This window comes from Colobus angolensis, unplaced genomic scaffold, assembly GCF_000951035.1.
Source record: "Colobus angolensis palliatus isolate OR3802 unplaced genomic scaffold, Cang.pa_1.0 Scaffold255, whole genome shotgun sequence".
Lineage (NCBI taxonomy): Eukaryota > Metazoa > Chordata > Mammalia > Primates > Cercopithecidae > Colobus > Colobus angolensis.
This window is the reverse complement of record NW_012115766.1, coordinates 4,687,108-4,706,927: the sequence shown is the minus strand read 5'-3', so window position 1 is coordinate 4,706,927 and position 19,820 is coordinate 4,687,108. Positions and strand designations below refer to the sequence as shown.

The 19,820-nt window shown below is 39.0% G+C and overlaps 1 protein-coding gene across 1 annotated transcript in view; it reads left to right on the top strand.

Annotated features, from left to right (window-relative positions):
* The window catches only part of MTUS2 (microtubule associated tumor suppressor candidate 2), a 655,860-nt gene that overhangs the window by 265,600 nt on the left and 370,440 nt on the right, over positions 1 to 19,820 (top strand). The window contains exon 5 of the mRNA XM_011946935.1: positions 18,948 to 19,145. Coding sequence (XP_011802325.1) covers positions 18,948 to 19,145 — 198 coding nt within the window. The remainder of the gene's footprint in view (positions 1 to 18,947; positions 19,146 to 19,820) is intronic.

The following is a 19,820-nucleotide window of genomic DNA, read 5'->3' as shown; positions in this document are numbered from 1 at the left end:
AAGAAAAACATGGCCCTTGAATAAAAACACTGAATCATTCTGCCTGATATGTTTTGCTTTCATTTAGGTTTGTCTTCCCATAGCATTCACTCTCGCCTCTGTTCTGGCCGTTACCCACTTTGTCTTAGGCTGTGGTTATCAGTGAACCACAGTGCTCCAGCAGCTTAAGCGTCAGCCCCAGTAGGGACTACTCCTTCTTTGTTTCTGAATTTTCTAGAACACCTTGTGAAGTGTCTTGACAATGGTAGGCATCTGTGAATGCATATTGAATTGGATTAATATACATTTACTTTCTTAACTTCTTCATTGGATTGCCCAAAATGTCAAGAATGTTTGACAATGATGGATGGATCTTTATCAATATAATATTAAAACTTAAAACACTATGATTTTAGTTGATTGAGATATTTTTGTAGCATTACAGAGTCATTAAAAGGAGAATCAATACAAAAAGGGAAATGGCAAAACAAACAGTTCTTCAGGTTTCATCAAAATGAGAAAATCTGCTTTTTTCAAAGGATTTATATTAAAAAAATACTATTTTGAAAGAGCAACACATCTTTTAAAAGTTCAACAGCAGCACAATCTTTTTTGTTGTTCAAATAGAAATTTTCATCTTTTCTTTTTGGACAAAATCTTGTCAGAATATAATGCCTTGATAAAAATGAAAGAAATGAGTCCACTTCAGCTTCTTTGCATGAGATTTGAATATTTGATCTTTTTTTAAAAAAAATGTTCATTCGCTTCTGGATTTAAGTTAATTTTCCTATTATGATTTTATTCATTTAGAAGAGTCTTTGGTCGGCCATACAAAACATTTATTCCACCTGCGTGAAGGGAGTGTTTTTGTAGAGGACATACAATAACAGACCACGTTTTCTATCTGACACAGGCCCTTTGAAAGTGAAGATATTTATATAGATTGGGAAAACAGCCATAGCTCTGTCTTAATGTAAACCTGTGCCTGAGCTGAAGAACTTTTATTTATCATAACAGCTTTGTTGAGATATAATTCACGTACTATATGCAATTCACAATTTAAAGGACACAATTTAGTGGTTTTTAGTATATTCACAGAATTATGCAAATATCACTGCAATTTTATAACATTTTCACAATCCCCAAAATAAAGAAATCTTGTAGCCATTAGCAGCCACTCCCTCAAGCCACAGTTCTGGGAAACTATTAAGCCATTTTGTCTCTATTCTGGGTATTTGATATAGTGGAATCGTATAACATGTGACCTTTCAAACTTCATCCACATTGCAGCATGTATCAGTACTTCACTCCTTTTTATAGCTGAAAAATATTTCAGTATATGGGTAATCCACTTTGTTTATCCATTCGTCAGTTGAAGTATGTTCACATTCCTTCCATCTTTTGTCTCTTATGAATAATGTCACATTTATGTCCAAGTTTTATGTAGACATATATTTTCATTGGCATATACCTAGAAGGAGGATTGCTTGGTCGCATGGCACCTCTGTATTTAACCTTCTGAGAAACTTCCAAGCCAGGCTGTTTTCCAAAGTGGCTGCACCATTTTACATTCCCACCAGCAATGTGTGAGGGCTCCAATTTCTCCATATCCTCACCAACACTTGTTATTGTCTGTCTTTTTAATTATAGCTGTCCTGGTGAGTGTGTCATAGTATCTGATTTGTGGCATTGATTTACATTTTTTCTGATGGCTAAAAATGCTGTGCATCTTTTCATGTGTTGCTGGCCAGTTGTACATGTTCTTTGGAGAGATACCTATTCAGTTTCTTTGCTAATTTTAAAATTTGGTTGTTTTTCTTTTCATTGTTGTGTTGGAATAGTTCTTTATGTGTGTCAGATATTAGACACACGATTTGCAAATATTTTATCACATTCTTACGATTTTTTCTGTTTTTTGATAGTGTCCTTTGAAGCACAAAACCTTTCAGTTTTGATGAAATTCAACTTATCTAATTTTTTCTTTGTTGCTTATGCTTTTCATGTCATAGCTAAGAAACCATTGGCTCATCTCATGTCATCAGGATTTATACCTATTTTTCCCCAAGAGTTTTGTGGTTTTTTTTCATACCTTGAAGCTTTTAATTCATTTTCAATTCTTAAAATACGGTATGAATAGGGGTCTAGCTTTCTTTGGCATAAGTATATTTAGCACCATTTGTTGAAAAACCTCTTCTTTATCCAATGAATGATCTTGACAACCTTGATGAAATTTAGTTCACCACAAATATTGGGTTTATTTGTAGAATGTCAGTTCTGTTCTACTTAGCTGTATGTCTATCTTTATGCTAACACCACACTGTCCTGATTATTGTAGCTTTATACTAAGCTTAGTGCCATCCCCTTGGTGATGAGTGAGTTCTTGCTCAGTTCGTTCATGCAAGGAGATCCAGTTGTTTAAAAGAATCTGAGACCTCTCCCCTCTTTCTCTGTTTCTCCCTTTCTTGCCATGCGACATGCAGGCTTCCCTTTACTTTCCACCATGAGTAGAAGCTTCCTGACCTTTCGCTAGCAGCAGAGGATGATACCATGTTTCTCATACAGCTAGCAGAACCATGAGCAAAAATAAACCTCTTTTGTTTTTCTTTTATTTAGTAATTGTTATTTTATTTTTCAACTTTTATTTTAGGTTCAGGGGGTACATGTGCAGGTTTGTTACATGAGTAAATTGTATGTCACTGAAGTTTGGTGTACAAATAATTTTGTCACCCAGGTAGTGAGCATAGTACCCAATAGGTAGTTTTTAGACACTCATTCTTCTGTCATCCTCCCTCCTTAAGTAGATCCCACTGTCTATCATTCCCACCTTTGTGTTCGTGTGTACCCAAAGTTTAGTTCCTATTTACAGGTGAGAACATGTGAAATTTGACTTTCTGTCCCTGTGTTAATTTGCTTAGGGTAATGGCCTCCAGCTCTGTCCATGTTCCTGCAAAGGACATGATCTTGTCCCTTTTTGTGGCTGTGTAGTGTTCCATGATATATATGTACCACATTTTCTTTATCCAGCCCACCATTGTTTGGGCACCTAGGTTGATTTCATGTCTTTGCTATTGTGAATAGTGCTGTGATGAACATAGGCATGCCTATGTCTTTTTCGTAGAATGACTTTTTTTTCCCTTTAGTTATATACCCAGTCATGGGATTGCTAGGTCAAATGGTCATTCTGTTTTAAGTTCTTTGAGAATTCTCTAAACTAGTTTCTATAGTAGCTGGACTAATTTACATTCCCACCTGCAGAGTATAAGCATTTGCTTTCTTCTTCAGTCTTGCCACCATGTGTTATTTACTGATTTTTAAAAAACAGTCATTTTGACTGGTGTGAGATGGTATGTTATAGAGGTTTTGATTTGCATTTCTCTGATGATTAGTGATGTTGAGCATTTTTTCATATGCTTGTTGGCCACATGTGTGTCTTCTTTTGAGAAGTGTCTATTCATGTTCTTTGCCCATTTTTAAATGAGGTTTGTTTCTTGCTTGTTGATTTAAGTTCCTTATAGATAGGTGTTTGTTGCATACATAATTTGCTAACATTTTCTCCCATTCTGTAGGTTTTCTGTTTATGCTATTGATAGTTTCTTTTGCTGTGCAGAAGATCTTTAATTAGATCTTACTTATATATTTCTTTTTGTTGTTGTTGTTACATTTGCTTTTGGAGACTATCATGAAATCTTTGCTAAGGCCTATGTCCAGAATGGTATTTCCTAGGATTTCTTCTAGGGTTTTTATGGATATTACATTTAAGTCTTTAAGATTATAGGTGTGTGGTTTTTATTTCTGGCTTCTTTAGCCTGTTCCACTGGTCTGTGTGTTTGTTTTTGTATCAGTACCATGCTGTTTTGGTTGCTGTATTCTTGTAGTATAGTTTGAAGTTGATTAGTGTGATGCCTCCAGCTTTGTTCTTTTTGCTTGGGGTTGCTTTGGCTATTGGGTCTCTCTTTTGGTTCCATATGAATCTTAGAATTTTGTTTTCTAACTCTGTGAAAAATGGCGTTGATAGCTTGATAGGAATAGCATTGAATTTGTAATTGCTTTGGGCACTATGGCCATTTTAACAATACTGATTCTTTCTATCCAAGAGCATGGAATTTTTTCCATTTCTTTGTGTCTTCTATTATTTCTTTCAGCAATGTTTTGCAATTCTTGTAGAGATCTTTCACCTCCCTTGTTAGCTGTGTTCTAGGTATTTTATTCTTTTTGTGGCTATCATGTTCTTGATTTGGTTCTTAGCTCAAATTTATTGGTGTATATGGTACTGGTTTTTATATATTAATTTTGTATTCTGAAACTACTGATGACATTTATCATTTCTGGGAGCCTTCTGGAGGAGTCTGTAGGATTTTCTAGGTCTAGAATCATATCATCAGTGAAGTGGGATAATTTGACTTCCTCTCTTCCTATTTGGATGCCTTTATTTCTTTCTCTTGCCTGACTACTCTGGCTAGGACTTCCAGCACTATGTTGAATAGGAATGGTGAGAGTGGACATCCTTATCTTGTTCCAGTTCTTAATGAGAATGCTTTCAGCTTTTGCCCATTTAATATGATGTTGCCTATGGGTTTGTCATAGATGGCTCTTGTTATTTTGAGATATGTTCCTTAAATGCCTAGTTTGTTAGAAGTTTTTAGCATGAAAGAATGTTGAATTTTATTGAAAGCCTTCTCTGTGTCTGTGAGATGATTATATGGTTTTTAGTGTTAGTTTTGTTTATGTGGTCAATCACAATTACTGTTTTGCATATGTTGAACCAACCTTACATCCCAAGAATAAAGCCTACTTGATTGTGATGGATTAGCTTTTTGATGTGCTGCTAAATTCAGTTGCCTAGTATTTTGTTGAAGATTTTTGCATCTATGTTTATCAGGGATATTTGTCTGAAGTTTTCTTTTTTTCATCTGTCTCTGTCAGGTTTTGGTATCAGAACAATGCTGGCCTCATCAAATGAGTTAGGCAGGAGTCCTTCCAGGTTGGTTTGCTCTCGTTTCTCCAGTTCCTCTGGGTATAATGTTAGCTGGTTAGTTTAAAAATTTTCTGACTGGATGTGGTGGCTCACACCTATAATCCCAGCACTTGGGGAGGCCGAGGTGGGCGGATCACAAGGTCTGGAGATTGAGACCATCCTGGCTAACATGGTGAAACCCCGTCTCTAATAAAAATACAAAAAAAGTAGCCAGGTGTGGTGGTGGGTGCCTGTAGTCCCAGGTACTTGAGAGGTTGAGGCAGGAGAATGGCATGAACCTGGGAGGCAGAGCTTGCAGTGAGCCAAGATTGCGCCACTGTACTCCAGCCTGGGTGACAGAGCAAGACTCCATCTCAAAAAAAAAAAAAAAAAGAATTTTCTCACTTTTTGGTGTAGGTGTTTAGTCCTTTAAACTTTTCCCTTAATGCTGCTTTAGCTGTGCCCCAGATATTCTGGTATGTTGTATGTTTGTTTTCATTAGTTTGGAAGACTTTTTTATTTGTGCCTTAATTTTTATTTTTTACCGAAGTCATTCAAGAGCAAGTTGTTCAATTTTCAGGTAATTTTATGGTTTAGAGTGATCATCTTGGTGTTGATTTCTAATTTTATTGTGCTGTGTGATCTCAAAGTGTGGTTGGTTGGTAGGATTTTGGTATTTTTGAATTTGTGGAGAATTGCTTTCTGCCTGAGTGTGTGGTTGATCTTAGAGTATGCGCCATGTGCAGATGAGAATAAGGTATATTCTTCTGTTGTGTGGAGTACTCTGTAGATGCCTGTTAGGTCCATTTGTTCAAGTGTTGGGTTTAGGTCCCAAATATCTTTGTTAGTGTTCTGCTTTGATTTCTCATGTTGTCAGTTAGGTGCGGAAGTCTCACCCTATTGTTGTGTGGTTATCTAAGTCTCTTTAGAGGTCTTTAATGAATCTGGGTGCTCCAGTATTGGGTGCATATATATTCAGGGTAGTTAAGTCATCTTGTTGAATTGAACCCTTTATGATTATGTAATACCCTTCTTTATCCTTTCTAATCATAGTTGGTTTATTAAATCATAGTCTGCTTTTTTTTCTAAAATAAAAATAGCAACCCCTGTTCTTTCTGTTTTTTATTTGTTTCATACATTTTTCTCCATCTCCTTACTTTAAGACTGTGGGTGTCATTGCATGTGAGATGGATCTCTTGAAGACAGCATACAGTTTGGGCCTTGCTTATCTATCCAATTTGCCACTCTGTGTTTTAAATGAGATGTTTAACCTATTTACGTTTAAGGTCAGTATTGATATGTGGTTTTCTCCTGTCATGTTGTTAGCTGGTTGTTATGTAGACTTGATTGCATAGTTACCTTATATTGCCAGTAGGCTAGTACTTAAGTGTGTTTCTGCAATAGCGGGTATCAGTTGTTTGTTTCCATATTGAGTCCTCCCCTTGTGGCCTCTTCTAAGGCAGGCTTTTGTTTTTGTTCTCTGGCCCCTTGAGGTCAAGCATCTTCTGTATGGAAGAGCCGAGATGTTCCTAGTACTCTGTCTACACCACTCTGATGGGGGCTGCCTGCAAAAGTGCTCTGGTGGGGTAGTGGAGGGTCTGTGGGAGAGTTTACTATGCTGGGTTCGTGGGGGCTGCAGGAGAGTACACTGTGGTCAGGGGGCTGCAGACCAGCCCACATTAGTGGAGTGACTGGGGGAGGCTGCAAGCAAGCACATGCCAGTAAAGGAAGACTGTAGGTGGTTGCACACTGGTGGGGTCCATCTGCAAAAATGTTCCAGTGGGAAGGCAGGGGCTCCTAGTGAAAGAACTATGACAGTAGCTTCCAGCAAGCATTTCAACAGGGCATCTGAGGCTGTACTGCATGTGGGCATGGCTAGACAGGGACTGTGGGAGAGGCTAGCATATAGGGGATGTCCATACAAAACTGGTCATGTCCTATGGGCAGGAGAGCCCTTCTGTCTTCAGGTCTGGTAGCTAATGAAGCTAAAGCCACTTAGAGGATTCTAACAAGTCTTTGGGGATGGGCATATGTGGCTGTGCTCCACTGCAGCCGTTCCCATGCCAAACCCTTTGGGATCCATGCAGACTGGAGTTCTCTCTGTCAGCTCTCCAGGCAGTTCTCCCCATGAATTCAAATATATCTGTGGGCTTCATGGAATATCCTGCAGCTAGGATCCTGGAGGTCTGTGGAGAGAGTAGGCCACTCCATTCCTAGCTCACTCACCCTTTCTCTGGTTGCCACTTAGGACCCAAAATGAGTTCTGATACTCAGCAACTTTGTACAGGATTCCCAGCCTCTTCTTCCTCAGCCCCAGGGTCTGTATCCTCCCTCTATTGATTCTGAATGCCTTCTTTCTGAAGATCCACTTGGAATATGGCAGTCTACTCAATGGGTCTCTCTCTCTCTAGGTGGGAGAAGCTCCCCCAGCTGCATTTAGTCAGCCATCCTGCCCCTTTCTCTTTTCTTTGTGAATTACCCACACTCAGGTATTTCTTTATAGTGACACAATCAGACTAATACAAATAGAGTCTGAATTAACGTCTTTGGTGTGCCACAAGGATGCCATGGGTGTTTTTCTCTATAAGCTTGAGGGTCAGGATTTTTGTGGCTACAGAGGTATAGGCAACAGCAACTAAGATGTTTAAGGTTCTGTGGAGTTGTCTGCTTGTAAAGAGTGCAGATCTCAGTACTCCACATTATGGCCTTTGTTTCTTTTTCCCTTTTTTCCATTAATGACCACTCTTTCATGAGCTTTTGCCCAGTAGGCTTATATCTTCACATGATCTAGTCTTCCCCTTAGTGCTCTATAGATCTGGAGCCAATACCTAGTTGAGACACATAACCAGTTGGTCACAGGGCAATCTTTCCTGGAGCCTAACATGAGTCACAACTTCATTCTTAGACATACAGGTAGGTTCAGACTGAGACACATGCTCAGGGCCAGCTTAAGAAAGTCCTACCCCAGTCTCATATTCTTATTCCAAAAACCAATTAATCATTGAATATTCCAATTTGGTTCAGCATTATCTGTAACAAAACCTCTGTGGGACTCAGCAGTGCAGCACAGAGCAGCACAGCTCAAAGCACAAGAAGCCAAGAAGGAACAGTGCAGAATATATTCTTGCTAGGAGGTGGCAGAGCCTGTTAACAAGCCAGAACCCTAGGAAAGAGCCCCTGTGGAGGTGGTCATTGTCTTAGCATCCTGATCCAGCACCTTTTTTTGTAGCCACCCTGAAGAGGTAAGATGAACCTCCATTCAAAATTTGGTTTAGATGTCAAGAGTGATTATGATAACAGCAGGAAGCAGTAAATGCCTAGGCAGATAGGGTTGGGTTCCCAGTGAAACCCTGCCCTCAAGCCAAAGACAGTTTAAAGCCTGAAAGCCAAGCTACAAGTCAAATCCGTGGAACGGATTGAGAACCTCTCTTTCTGTTTGGTGTGCTTTCCTCTGATTGATTTTCACCCGCCACCCGTTTTACATATACCTACTCTTCCCTAACTGATTTTTTACTATGTCACGCCCACCTTTGAACGGTGCCTTTGTTTTAGCCTTTTTTGCATGCTAACAAACCAGTCAGCATGTACTCACCCATTCTAAGCCCATAAAAGCCCCAAACCCAGCCACACTGGGTGGGTGACCACCCCCACATACCCTCTCTGCTGAGAGCTATTCCTTCACTCAATAAAATTCTTCTCCACCCACCTCACCCTTCGGTTATCAGAGTAACCTTATTCTTCTTGGATGTGGGACAAGAACTTGGGAACCTCTGAACGTGGGTACAAGCTGTAACACAGGTGGGCTGGGGCACAGATGGCCCAGTCATAGGCTGAGCATGGGATCCAGGCTGGTGCACAAGTCAGGCATGGTCCCTCAGGACGAGTGGATGGGGCACCTTCTGCGGCAGGCCCAGGGCCAAGTGAGGCCCTGGGCGGAGACGTCATTGGCTGTGGAGGTCTCTGGCTGGCAGAGTGACAGAAGAATCATGTATCAATTATGCCACACACAAAGCAAGAGGGTATGACAGATTTTATGATTTACATCATTGAAGTCCCTGGGGAAAGAGGACTGGCCTCTCATACATCTGAAATGGCTTGAGAGAGCAAGGAAAGAATACTGGCTCAGGGTTTTTATCATCATTATGGAGTGGGGCAGGCATAAGGGTTCCCATGCACATAGGAAGGAGCTTGTGTGGTTTTAATCTAAATTACCACCCTCACTCCTGCCCCACTTCCCGGCATCAAAAGAGGGAGCACTGGGCTTTCTTATCAGCTTTCCCAGATATGGGGCCAAAGGAGTGGGGCTTGAGGCTAAAAACTGTTAGCAATCAAACGTAAAACACAAACAAAAAAAAAAAACTGTGGAGTCTGGGCTGGGTCCAGTGGCCCACACCTGTAATCCCAGCACTTTGGAAGGCTGAGGCGAGCAGATCACGAGGTCAAGAGATTGAGACCATCCTGGCCAACGTGGTGAAACCCCGTCTCTACTAAAAATACAAAAATTAGCTGGGTGTGGTGACGCATGCCTGTAATCCCAGCTATTCAGGAGGCTGAGGTAGGAGAATCACTTGAACCTAGGAGGTGGAAGTTGCAGTGGGCCAAGATCTTGCCACTGCACTCCAGCCTGGCAACAGAGCAAGATTCCATCTCAAAAAAAAAAAACCCAAAAAACAAAAAACTATGGAGTCCGATCGTTTATGATAATTCCTAAGTATTTTATTCCTTTTGGTCTACTGTAAATAAAATTGCTTTCTTAATTTTATTTTTTGATTATTTATTGTGAGTGTATAGAAATACAGTTGATTTTTGTATGTTGAATTGTATTCTGTAAACTTGCTAAACTCATGTATTAGTTATAATAGCTTTTTAGTGGATTTCTTGGAATTTTCTATATACAAGATCATGTCATCTGCAAAGAGAAAGTTTTCCTTTTTATTTCCAAACTGCACATCTCTGATTTTATTTTCTTGCCTAATTTCTCTAGCTAGCACCTTCCATACAATGTTGAATAGAAGTTGTGAGAGCAGACATCCTTTTCTTGTTTTTAATCTTAGAGGGGAAGAATTCAATCTTTTACTGTATTAGCTGTGGGTTTTTCCAATAAGCCCTTATAAGATTGAATATATTTTCTTTAATTACTAGTTCAAATGTTTTTATCATGTGGTTTATCTGAATCAATTAAGATCATATGGTTTTTCTTCTATTAATATGGTATAGTACGTGGATTAATTACATATGTAAAACCAATCTTGCATTCCTAGCATAAATATCACTTGATCATGGTATATAATTTTTATATGTTGCCAGCTTCAGTGTGCAGTATTTTGGTGAGGATTTTGGATCTCTAAGAATTACTGATTTATAGTTTTCTTGAGATATCTTTATCTTGTTTTAGTATCAAGGTTATACTGGACTCAGGGAATAAATTTAGAAGTATTCCCTCCTCTTCTCTTCTCTTTTTGGGTGGGGGTTATAATTTGTGAAGAATTGATATTAATTCTTCTTTAAATGTTTGATATAATTCGCTGATGACATTTGTGCCTGGGGTTTTCTTTGTGGGAATTTTTTTTATTTCTAATTCAATCTCTGTTTTAAGTACATTCAGATTTTCAGTTTCTTCTTGATTCAGCTTTTATAGTTTGTGTTTCTGTGGAATTTGTCCATTTCACTAGGTTGTCTAATTTGTTGAGATGCAGTTGTTCATAGTACGATATTCCCATAGGATCCTGCAAAATAAGTGGTGATGTTCCCTCTTTCATTCCTAAGTTTAGTAATTTGAGCCTTCTGTTTTTCTTGGCTGGCTCAGCTAAAGGTTTGTCGAATCTATTGATAATTCAAAAAACTAAGATTTTGTTTTCATTGGCTTTTCTCGCTTTATTTCTCTTGTTTTATTTTTTTTCACTTGTAATCTTTACTATTTTCTTCTTTTTGGTTTAAGTTTAGTTTGCTCTTCTTTCTTCAGCGTTTAAAGTCAAAAATTACTTTATTGAATTGACATCTTTTTTCTTTTTCTTTTTCTTTTTTTTTTTTGAGATGGAATCTTGCTCTGTTGCCAGGCTGGAGTGCAGTGGCAGGATCTCAGCTCACTGCAACCTCCAGCTCTCTAGTTCAAGCGATTCTCTTGCCTCAACGTCCTGAGTAGCAGGGATTACAGGCACACGCCACCATGCCCAGCTAATTTTTGTATTTTTAGTAGAGACGGGGTTTCACCATGTTGGCCAGGATGGTCTCAATCTCCTGACCTCGTGATCCGCTTGCCTCGGCCTCCCAAAGTGCTGGGATTACAGGCATGAGCCACTGTGCCCAGCCTCTTTTTTCTTTTTCAATGTAGGCATTTACAGTTATAATTTTCTTTTTAAGCATTGCTTTAGCTGCTTCCCATAAGCCTTGGTATGTCATTCATTTTTATTCATCTTAGTATTTTCTAATTCCCCTTTCAATTTTATTGTTGACCCAGTGGTTATTTATGTGTGTTCATATATTTGAGAATTCCCCAGATTTCCTTGTTATTGATTTTTAATTTCATTCTGTTAGGACCACAGAACATACTTTGTATCGTTTCAATCCTTTTTAATTTATTAATGCTTGTTTTATGGCCTAAGATACAGTTTATCCTGGAGAATATTCTATGTGCACTTGAGAAAAATATGTATTATGCTTCTCTTGGGTGGAATGTTTTATAGAAGTCTGTTAGGTTTAGTTGCTTTATAGTGTTCAGATCTTTTATTTCCTTATCTTCTGCCTCGTTCTATTATTAAAAGTGAGATATTGAAGTCTCTAACTATTATTTTGAATTGTTTATTTCTCCTCCCAATTGTGTTCATTTTTGCTTAAGGTAATTTGGGTATCTGTCTCTTTTTTTTTTTTTTTTTGAGACGGAGTCTCGCTCTGTCGCCCAGGCTGGAGCGCAGTGGCCGGATCTCAGCTCACTGCAAGCTCCGCCTCCCGGGTTTACGCCATTCTCCTGCCTCAGCCTCCTGAGTAGCTGGGATTACAGGCGCCCGCCACCTCGCCTGGCTAGTTTTTTTTTTTTTAGTAGAGACGGGGTTTCACCGTGTTAGCCAGGATGGTCTCGATCTCCTGACCTCGTGATCCGCCCGTCTCGGCCTCCCAAAGTGCTGGGATTACAGGCTTGAGCCACCGCGCCCGGCCTCATCTCTTCTTTTAAGACCTACTTTATCTGATAGGAGGACAACCACCCCAGCTTTCTGATGGTTGCTCTCTGCATGGCCTGTGTTTTTACTTCCTTTAACTTTTAACCTATTTGTGTATTGGAACCTAAGGTATTTCCTATAGACAGCATGAATCATTAAAAAAATTCAGTCTGACAGTCTCTGCTTTATGATTGGATTGTTTAATAAGTCCTCATTGAATGCTGTTATTAATATAGTTATATATTCATGTGCCATTTGACTTTTTGTTTTCTGTATGTCTCACGTCTTTTTTTTGATTATCTGCTCCTCATTGGTGCTTTATTTTGCATTAAGTGGATATTTTCTAGCATGGCATGTTAATTCCTTTGGTACTTTTTCCACTATTTTTTTTGTGTTATTTTCTTATTGTTTGCTGTAGGACTCACCATATACATCTCAACTTACTGGAGTCCTACTTAAGTTTTATACTAACTTCAGTAAGATACAGAAATGTTGCTCCTGTAAACCTCTATTCCCTCTTCTCCCTTTTTTGTGCTATTATTCTTATATGTATTACATCAATGTATGTTACAAACCCAATGAAAGATATTTTTTGGTTATTTATATAATATATCTCTTAAAGAAGCAGAGGATAAAGGAGAGCAAAATACGTTTTTGTAATTTGTTATGTTAACCTTTTTATTTACCATTTTGGATGTTCTTCATTTCTTTCTGTGAATTTGAGTTACCATATGGTGTCATTTCCATACTATAATACAGCTTTGTCCCCACCACCTCCTTTATGCTGTTAATGTTAAATATTGTGTTTCAATGTATTATAGGCCTAATAATACAGTTGTATGCCTATTGTTTTATACAATTGCATTTTAAGTCAGTTATGAGAAGAAATATACATAATTATTTTTACCAGTACCCTTTGCTTTTTTGTGTGGATTTATCATCTGATATCACTCGCTTTCAGCCTAAAGGACTTCCTTTAGTATTTCTCATCAGATGAGTCTATAAGCAACAAATCTCCAAGTTTTTGTTTATCTGACAGTGCCTTTATTTTAGCTTAATGTTTTGAAAGATAGTTTTGCTGGAAATAAGATTCTGGGTTGACAGTTGTTTTTCTCCTCCAGCAATTAGTCATCTCACTGCTTTATAGCCTCCATTGTTTCTGATAAGACATCAACTGTTAAGCTATTGGTTTACTTGTACATGATGAGTCATTCTTTTCTTCCTGCTTTCAAGATTTTCTCTTTATCTTTCTACACTTCTTACTATGGTGTATCTAGGTGTGGATCTCTTTACATTTACCTTATTTGGGTTTCCTTGAGCTTCGGATGTAAACAGTGATCATTTAAATAAGTGTTGAAAGATTTGGACTATTTAAATTTTTTTTCTGCTCCTATCTCTCTTTTTTCCTTCTGAAACATCCATTCTCTGTATGTTGTTGCACTTAATGATGTTCCACATCTCTCTGAGGCTCTGCTTATTTTTCTTCATGTCTTTCTGCTGTGTTCCTTGGATTGTGTAATATGTATTGATCTATCTTCACGTTCGCTGATTTTTTTTCTGCCACTTCAAATCTGTTGTAGAGGCCCTTCAGTTAATCTTTCATTTTAGTTATTTTGCTTTTTAACACCAAACTTGCCATTTGGTTTTTGTAATTTCTCTTTATTGCTATTTTCTATTTGATGAAATATTGTCATCATAGCTCCTTTACTTCTTTAAGCATAATTTCCTTAGTTATTTTATTATATTTATAATAGCTCTTTTGAAGTTTTTGCCTGCTGGCTCTTTTCATAGGCAGTTTCTGTTGCCTGTTTTTTTTCTTGTATCTGAATCAACTTTTCCTGTATTTTTTTCTTTTGTGTGTCTCATTTTATTTTTGTTGTAATGGAACTTTTAGATAATTATTGTAGCATTCTTGACTACTACTAATTACCTCTCTTCCTCTCTGGGGCTTGTTGTTTGCTTATTTATTTGTTTAACAACTTGGTTGATCTACTGTAGTGAAGCCTATTTCCCTTGCATTGTGAATTCACTAATGTCACTCCACAGAAGTCATAGCCTTGGGCATGTACACAATCACACTGACAATGTTTTACCAGGGCTGTCTTTCCCTGATCTGTGTTACATTGTCTTCCTCCCTTGGGTATCACATTCAGCCGTCAGGTTCCACTAATTACTCCATAATTTTCTACAGTGTCCTGGGGCATACATTATTCCATAGTCTGATTCAGTTAAATTCAAGCTCCTTTTCAAGAGTAGTTTTTAAAGCCACTCTTTGAGGTTAGTTCTGACCCCTGGATAGCTCTTTTCAGTTAGTTCCTTGGCTCTCTAATAAACTACCGTGTCTACAGTTTATTATTTTGCTTCATGGAGCTACCAGCCTCCTCCTAATTGCTTACCATAAAAAGTCTTTATTGTTTTTGAGATTGCTGTTAGACCTGAACTTCCCCCACAGTTTGTTCCAAATAAAGTTAATTCCTTTGCAGAGGACTCTGGAGATTTCTGTTCCTATGGCCTACCTCTATGCTTGGGCAGAATCTCTCAGTCACCATTCTGAAGCTGGGGTTGGGGACAGTGGACTGCTTCTCTTGGATTGACATTCCTGGTTTATAAGTGAGGTGCAAGGTAGGGGCAGTAGCCTCTAGTCTTCTCTCTTTTTCTCTCTAGTGTTGAACTTCTAGGGAAATGGTGATTGGGGCCCCGGTATTGTTTGGTCTGCTGTGCCTGGGGTAGTACCTCTGTCTTATATGTTTGGGCCAAGTGAAGGAAGGTTCCCTGACATTTTGACCACTCTCTCATGTAGTTCAGCCTCTACAACATGGAGCTGGGAGTGGAGTTGGAGTGAGAAATGGTGGTGGCCTGCCCATCCCAGGGAGATACTATAGTCCTTGACTCTAGGAGAGGAAACCCATCCTTTTGGCCACACCCATCCAGAATAGAGCTTTCATTATATTGTGATGATAGTAGGGGAGGAAGAGAGTAGATTGTGGTTCAAGTGCCACTGACTGTCACTGTTCTTACTGGATTTAGTAGAGTTTCTTATATAAATGTTTCTTTATGTGCTACATGTTCATAGAACAATTTCTGGAAACTTTAAATGGTGGTTGATATTTTAAATGTTATTTTACCCATTATGTTTGTTTCACTGGGAAGAGTGTCCATGGAAAACCTCATGTCACCATTCTGGAAGTTGTCTTTTTTATGTGCCACCTCAGCTTTCCTGTAATATTTATCATTTGTATATTGAAGGCTTATTATGCACTTGTAACATTTGTATTTCTGTCAAAGTCTATATTGTTGAATAGTCCAAGAACACTAAATACTTGGAAATGTATATTCCTCTGATGTGCTAAATGTCCTTGTCCACTCCCACTGCTGTAACAAAGTACCATAGACAGGGTAGTGTGTAAAAACAGGAATGTATATCTCACAGTTCTTATGGCTGAAAGTCTGAGATCAGGGTTGCAGACCGCTATATTCTCATTATATCTTCACACGGTGGGAACAGAAGGAGCTAGCTCTCCAGCTGCTTTCTTATGGGCACTTGGGCACTAATCCCATTCACAAGGGCTCCATTCTTTTTTTTTTTTTTTTTTTTTGTGAGGCGGAGTCTCGCTCTGTCGCCCGGACTAGAGTGCAGTAGCCGGATCTCAGCTCACTGCAAGCTCCGCCTTCCGGGTTTACGCCATTCTCCTGTCTCAGCCTCCCAAGTAGCTGGGACTACAGGTGCCTGCCACCTCGCCCGGCTAGTTTTTTTGTATTTTTAGTAGAGACGGGGTTTCACCGTGTTAGCCAGGATGGTCCCGATCTCCTGACCTCGTGATCCACCTGTCTCGGCCTCCCAAAGTGCTGGGATTACAGGCTTGAGCCACCGTGCCCGGCCAAGGGCTCCATTCTTATAACCTAATTATCTCCTAAAGGCCCCACTTCTAAATACCATCACATTGGAAGTTAGGATTTAAACCTGTAATTTTGGGAATGGTGGGGGACAGACATTCAGTCCATAACACTGGACTAGTTTGAGAAATAGTAAGGACTATATGTTTTTATAAATATGTCCCTCTTATGAGAAACTAAGATTAAATTAAGATACATTCAGTCAGAACAGCTGAATGCAGTTATTTCACAGGGTGAGTTGGCATATTCTGTTGAAGTTTTCAAAGATCCAGGGACCACCTGAATGAGAATCACTGAGGTGATTGTTAAAAAGCAGACTTTTGAGCTCTACTCCAGACTAACTCTCATGCAGAGACTAGTAGAGATATTTGACTTATACTGTGGGCTAAATTTGTGTGGTACAAGCTTAACTAATGTAAACTTCAAATAAATAATTATCAAATACATTGTGGAAACCATTGTGCTAGGAGCTGGTGGTATAAAAAGAATAAGACTTGCTTCTGCAAAGCCTGAAGGCATGTATAATATTCATGAGATTAATCTGCTAGAAGGAAAGACCATTATATAGTAACTTAGTGTATGATACAGGTACCATTAAATTTACAAAAATTGTATTCACAGAGAGTTGGGGACAAGGTATACTTTGCAAGTCATCTAAACACACACACGCACGTGCACGTGTGCGTGCACGCACACACACACAAACACACAAACACACAGCCCATATGTGTCTTTATTAAAATAAAGACCTGTACTATGGGAAAGCGAAAGCTAGAAAACAATTTAGAGACTGGCTTCCTGTGTACTTGGGATCCTGTGCTGCTTGTCCTCCCCCTCTCTACATGTTCCACTGCTGCTTTTCTACTGATGAAATCAACAATAACGGAATATAAGTGTTGAATTAGATAAATTTCTTTTTGAACATGTTCAGTGACTTATGTAATGATTTAACAAACTTAGTTTTCATTCTTGACTAAGTATTAAATGTTTACTGCATGCCTAGGTACTCTTAAAAATTCTGAATTTAACTTCCAAAATATAGTTTGTTTTTCAGAAAAATTATTTTGTTCATATTCTCTTCATTTGATTGTTCATAATTATTGATTAACTAGGTTAGAAAGGAGGTTATAGATGACTTAAAATAGTATCAAAATGTAATGGGTTTAGAGTATACTTATTGTTGAAATTACATCTGATGTTTAGCAATTCTTTTCCTGTTCTACAGACATCATCTAAAATCAATTTGGCGTAAAATCACTGTGAACATGATACCTGATATATAGGGATATTTTCACTGTTCTGGGGACCTGAACTAAAAATATTCAAAATAATGTGAGAACAGCAATGTGGAGTCATTAAACGTGGCATAAATTGCTGATACAAATGGGCCGTTACCACTTGCTAGTGTGTTGTTTCTTCTTTTTCATAGTTGAGGTTTTGTTTTTTGTTTTTGTGCTTGTCCCAAGCACTAGGACAGGCTTGAGTCAGGAAGATTTGTAGCCCCAGCTCCTTGCTGCTTTTTCCTTTTGCGCTCACTTGGTTCCTCCCTATCCTAGTCCTGACTCAGGCATCAGGAACCCACAGCTGTGCAGCTTCTGCCTTTATTTGGACACACAGCTCTCCATAGCCTCACTTTCGGGGGAGCTGCTGGCAGAGGAAGAGGTCCTTTTCTATGTGCCATTTCAACCCAGTGTATCATCTATTGCCGTTCTCCATATTTCCACACATAGATGCTTTCTAATATGTGGTTTCTTCATGGATTTATAGACATGGGATTTTTTTTTCAAATGGGTCATTTAATCTAAATCCTTGTTTACTCTGAAACCTGGTAAATATTTCACTGGATAATGAAGTGTTGACTAGCATAAGAATGCTACTGAATGATCAGTATATAGGCATTCATGGTAAATAGCCCTGCTGGTGAAAGTTGTTAAAGGAATCAGTGAGGACAGTTATACAGCACTACACCACATGAGGAAGCTTGGGCCTTTTAGATTTCCTATGAAGGAGCATGTGTATATTGACAATATTCTGATTCTCTCTGGTGCTGAGAGCCTTCTCGTAGTGGTTATAATCATCGCAGTTGCTATTGCTGGAGCCTGGCTCAGACTTAGAGTATGGGGATGCTGAGATGCTAGATTTATAACTTGATGCCTTATTATTTCAAAACAAGCTGACTTTGCACATATCTGGGAACTAATTCTGAAGTTTGGACTGACATAACAGTGGGAAAAGGAGAAAAGAAATCTAACATCAGTTTGAGCACATATCAAGTTATTGTGGTATAAGCAGTCATATTTATACTAGATTTGCAAAGTTAGTGTTATCATTCCCAATCTTTAAATGAAAGGAAACTGTGGCTTTAAGTGTTAGGGCAAGGGCTTGAGATTACACAGCTCGTCACTGGGAGAGCTGATGTTCCAGCCTGGCTTGTTCCACAGTCTACACTGTCTCCTCATCATTCCTGCAGCCAACAGACAGATGATTCCTTGTACATGTTTTCCCTAAGACTTATTACAAACTGCTTAAAATTACTAGTGAACATTCACCACAGTGGTTCTTTGCCCACTGTATGTCAAAATTTAAGGTGTATCTCAATTTCACAAATCTGGGGTAACTTGCAACAATAACTATTCACTTTCACTCATTGTCTCAAGCACTTGATACCTTTTCTTATGGCCTTAAGATAGAGTTATTTGTCTTCCTCAATTCATCTGCCTAAGTAGATGGTAAACTTGTCCAGGCCAGGGCTGCATCATCTCCTGTCTGAGTTCTCTGAGGCACCTGACCCACAATATAAGGGGCTTTTCTCTTCCGAGGTCCATTTTAGATGTGTTGAATCAAACCTGGCAAGATTAATTTTAGTCTGTTTATGATAGAGCTGGGTTTGAATTCACAATCTATGGAATTCTTTAACTCATTATGAACTGAGAATAATTTTTTTATTTTATTTGGGTTCGTTTTAGCAGATTTAAAGAAAGCTTCCAGTTCAAATGCTGCAAAATCCAATCTCCCGAAATCTGGTCTCCGTCCTCCTGGATACTCACGTCTCCCAGCAGCCAAGCTGGCGGCGTTTGGCTTTGTCCGGAGCTCCAGCGTCTCCTCAGTCTCCAGCACCCAGTCCGGGGACAGTGCACAGCCAGAGCAGGGCCGGCCGGCCACCCGTAAGTGGGATGGGGCAGGGTGGGGTACCTGCACTGAATTAAAACCAGTGCACCTGCGTAACTGTGTGTCATTTTCTTTGCATGATTGTTTAAGAATTCGGATCACCTCCCTTAGCTTCCCATTGTTGTGTTATTCATCTACTGAAGAAAAATAGCCCATTTACACCATCAGTTGTGGGGAATTAGTGTGCCGGGAAAAAAAGATTGTAACCTCCTCTTACGAAGTAGAAAATGACTTATCCAGAGACAGATTCCAGCAGCCCTTTGCTTTGCAGATTCTAGGTAAGAAATCACAGAAAGATCCAAGAATGGTGTTACTACATTGTGCTGTCATGAAACATACTAGATATTTAATATTAGCTGATGAAAGAATCATTTAGTCACCTGTGATTACCAGTAATGCCTTCATACTGCCAGAGCACTTGACTGGATTTCTGAAAGTTAAATAAATAATGTTAAAAGTAGCAAAGCACTGCCAAGCTTCTTTAAGTCCATGCCCAGGAAGGTCCCCATTAGCCGAGATGATGCTGTTGGAGGCCTGTTTCCTAAGACTGGTACTGTAGCCTGCATTTTAAAGTTTGAATTAATAACCTGCAGAGCACGTTACAACAGCCGCTGTCCCTGAGGAAGATCTAGAGGTTTCCCATTCAACTGTGCCTTTGATGACCAAACCCC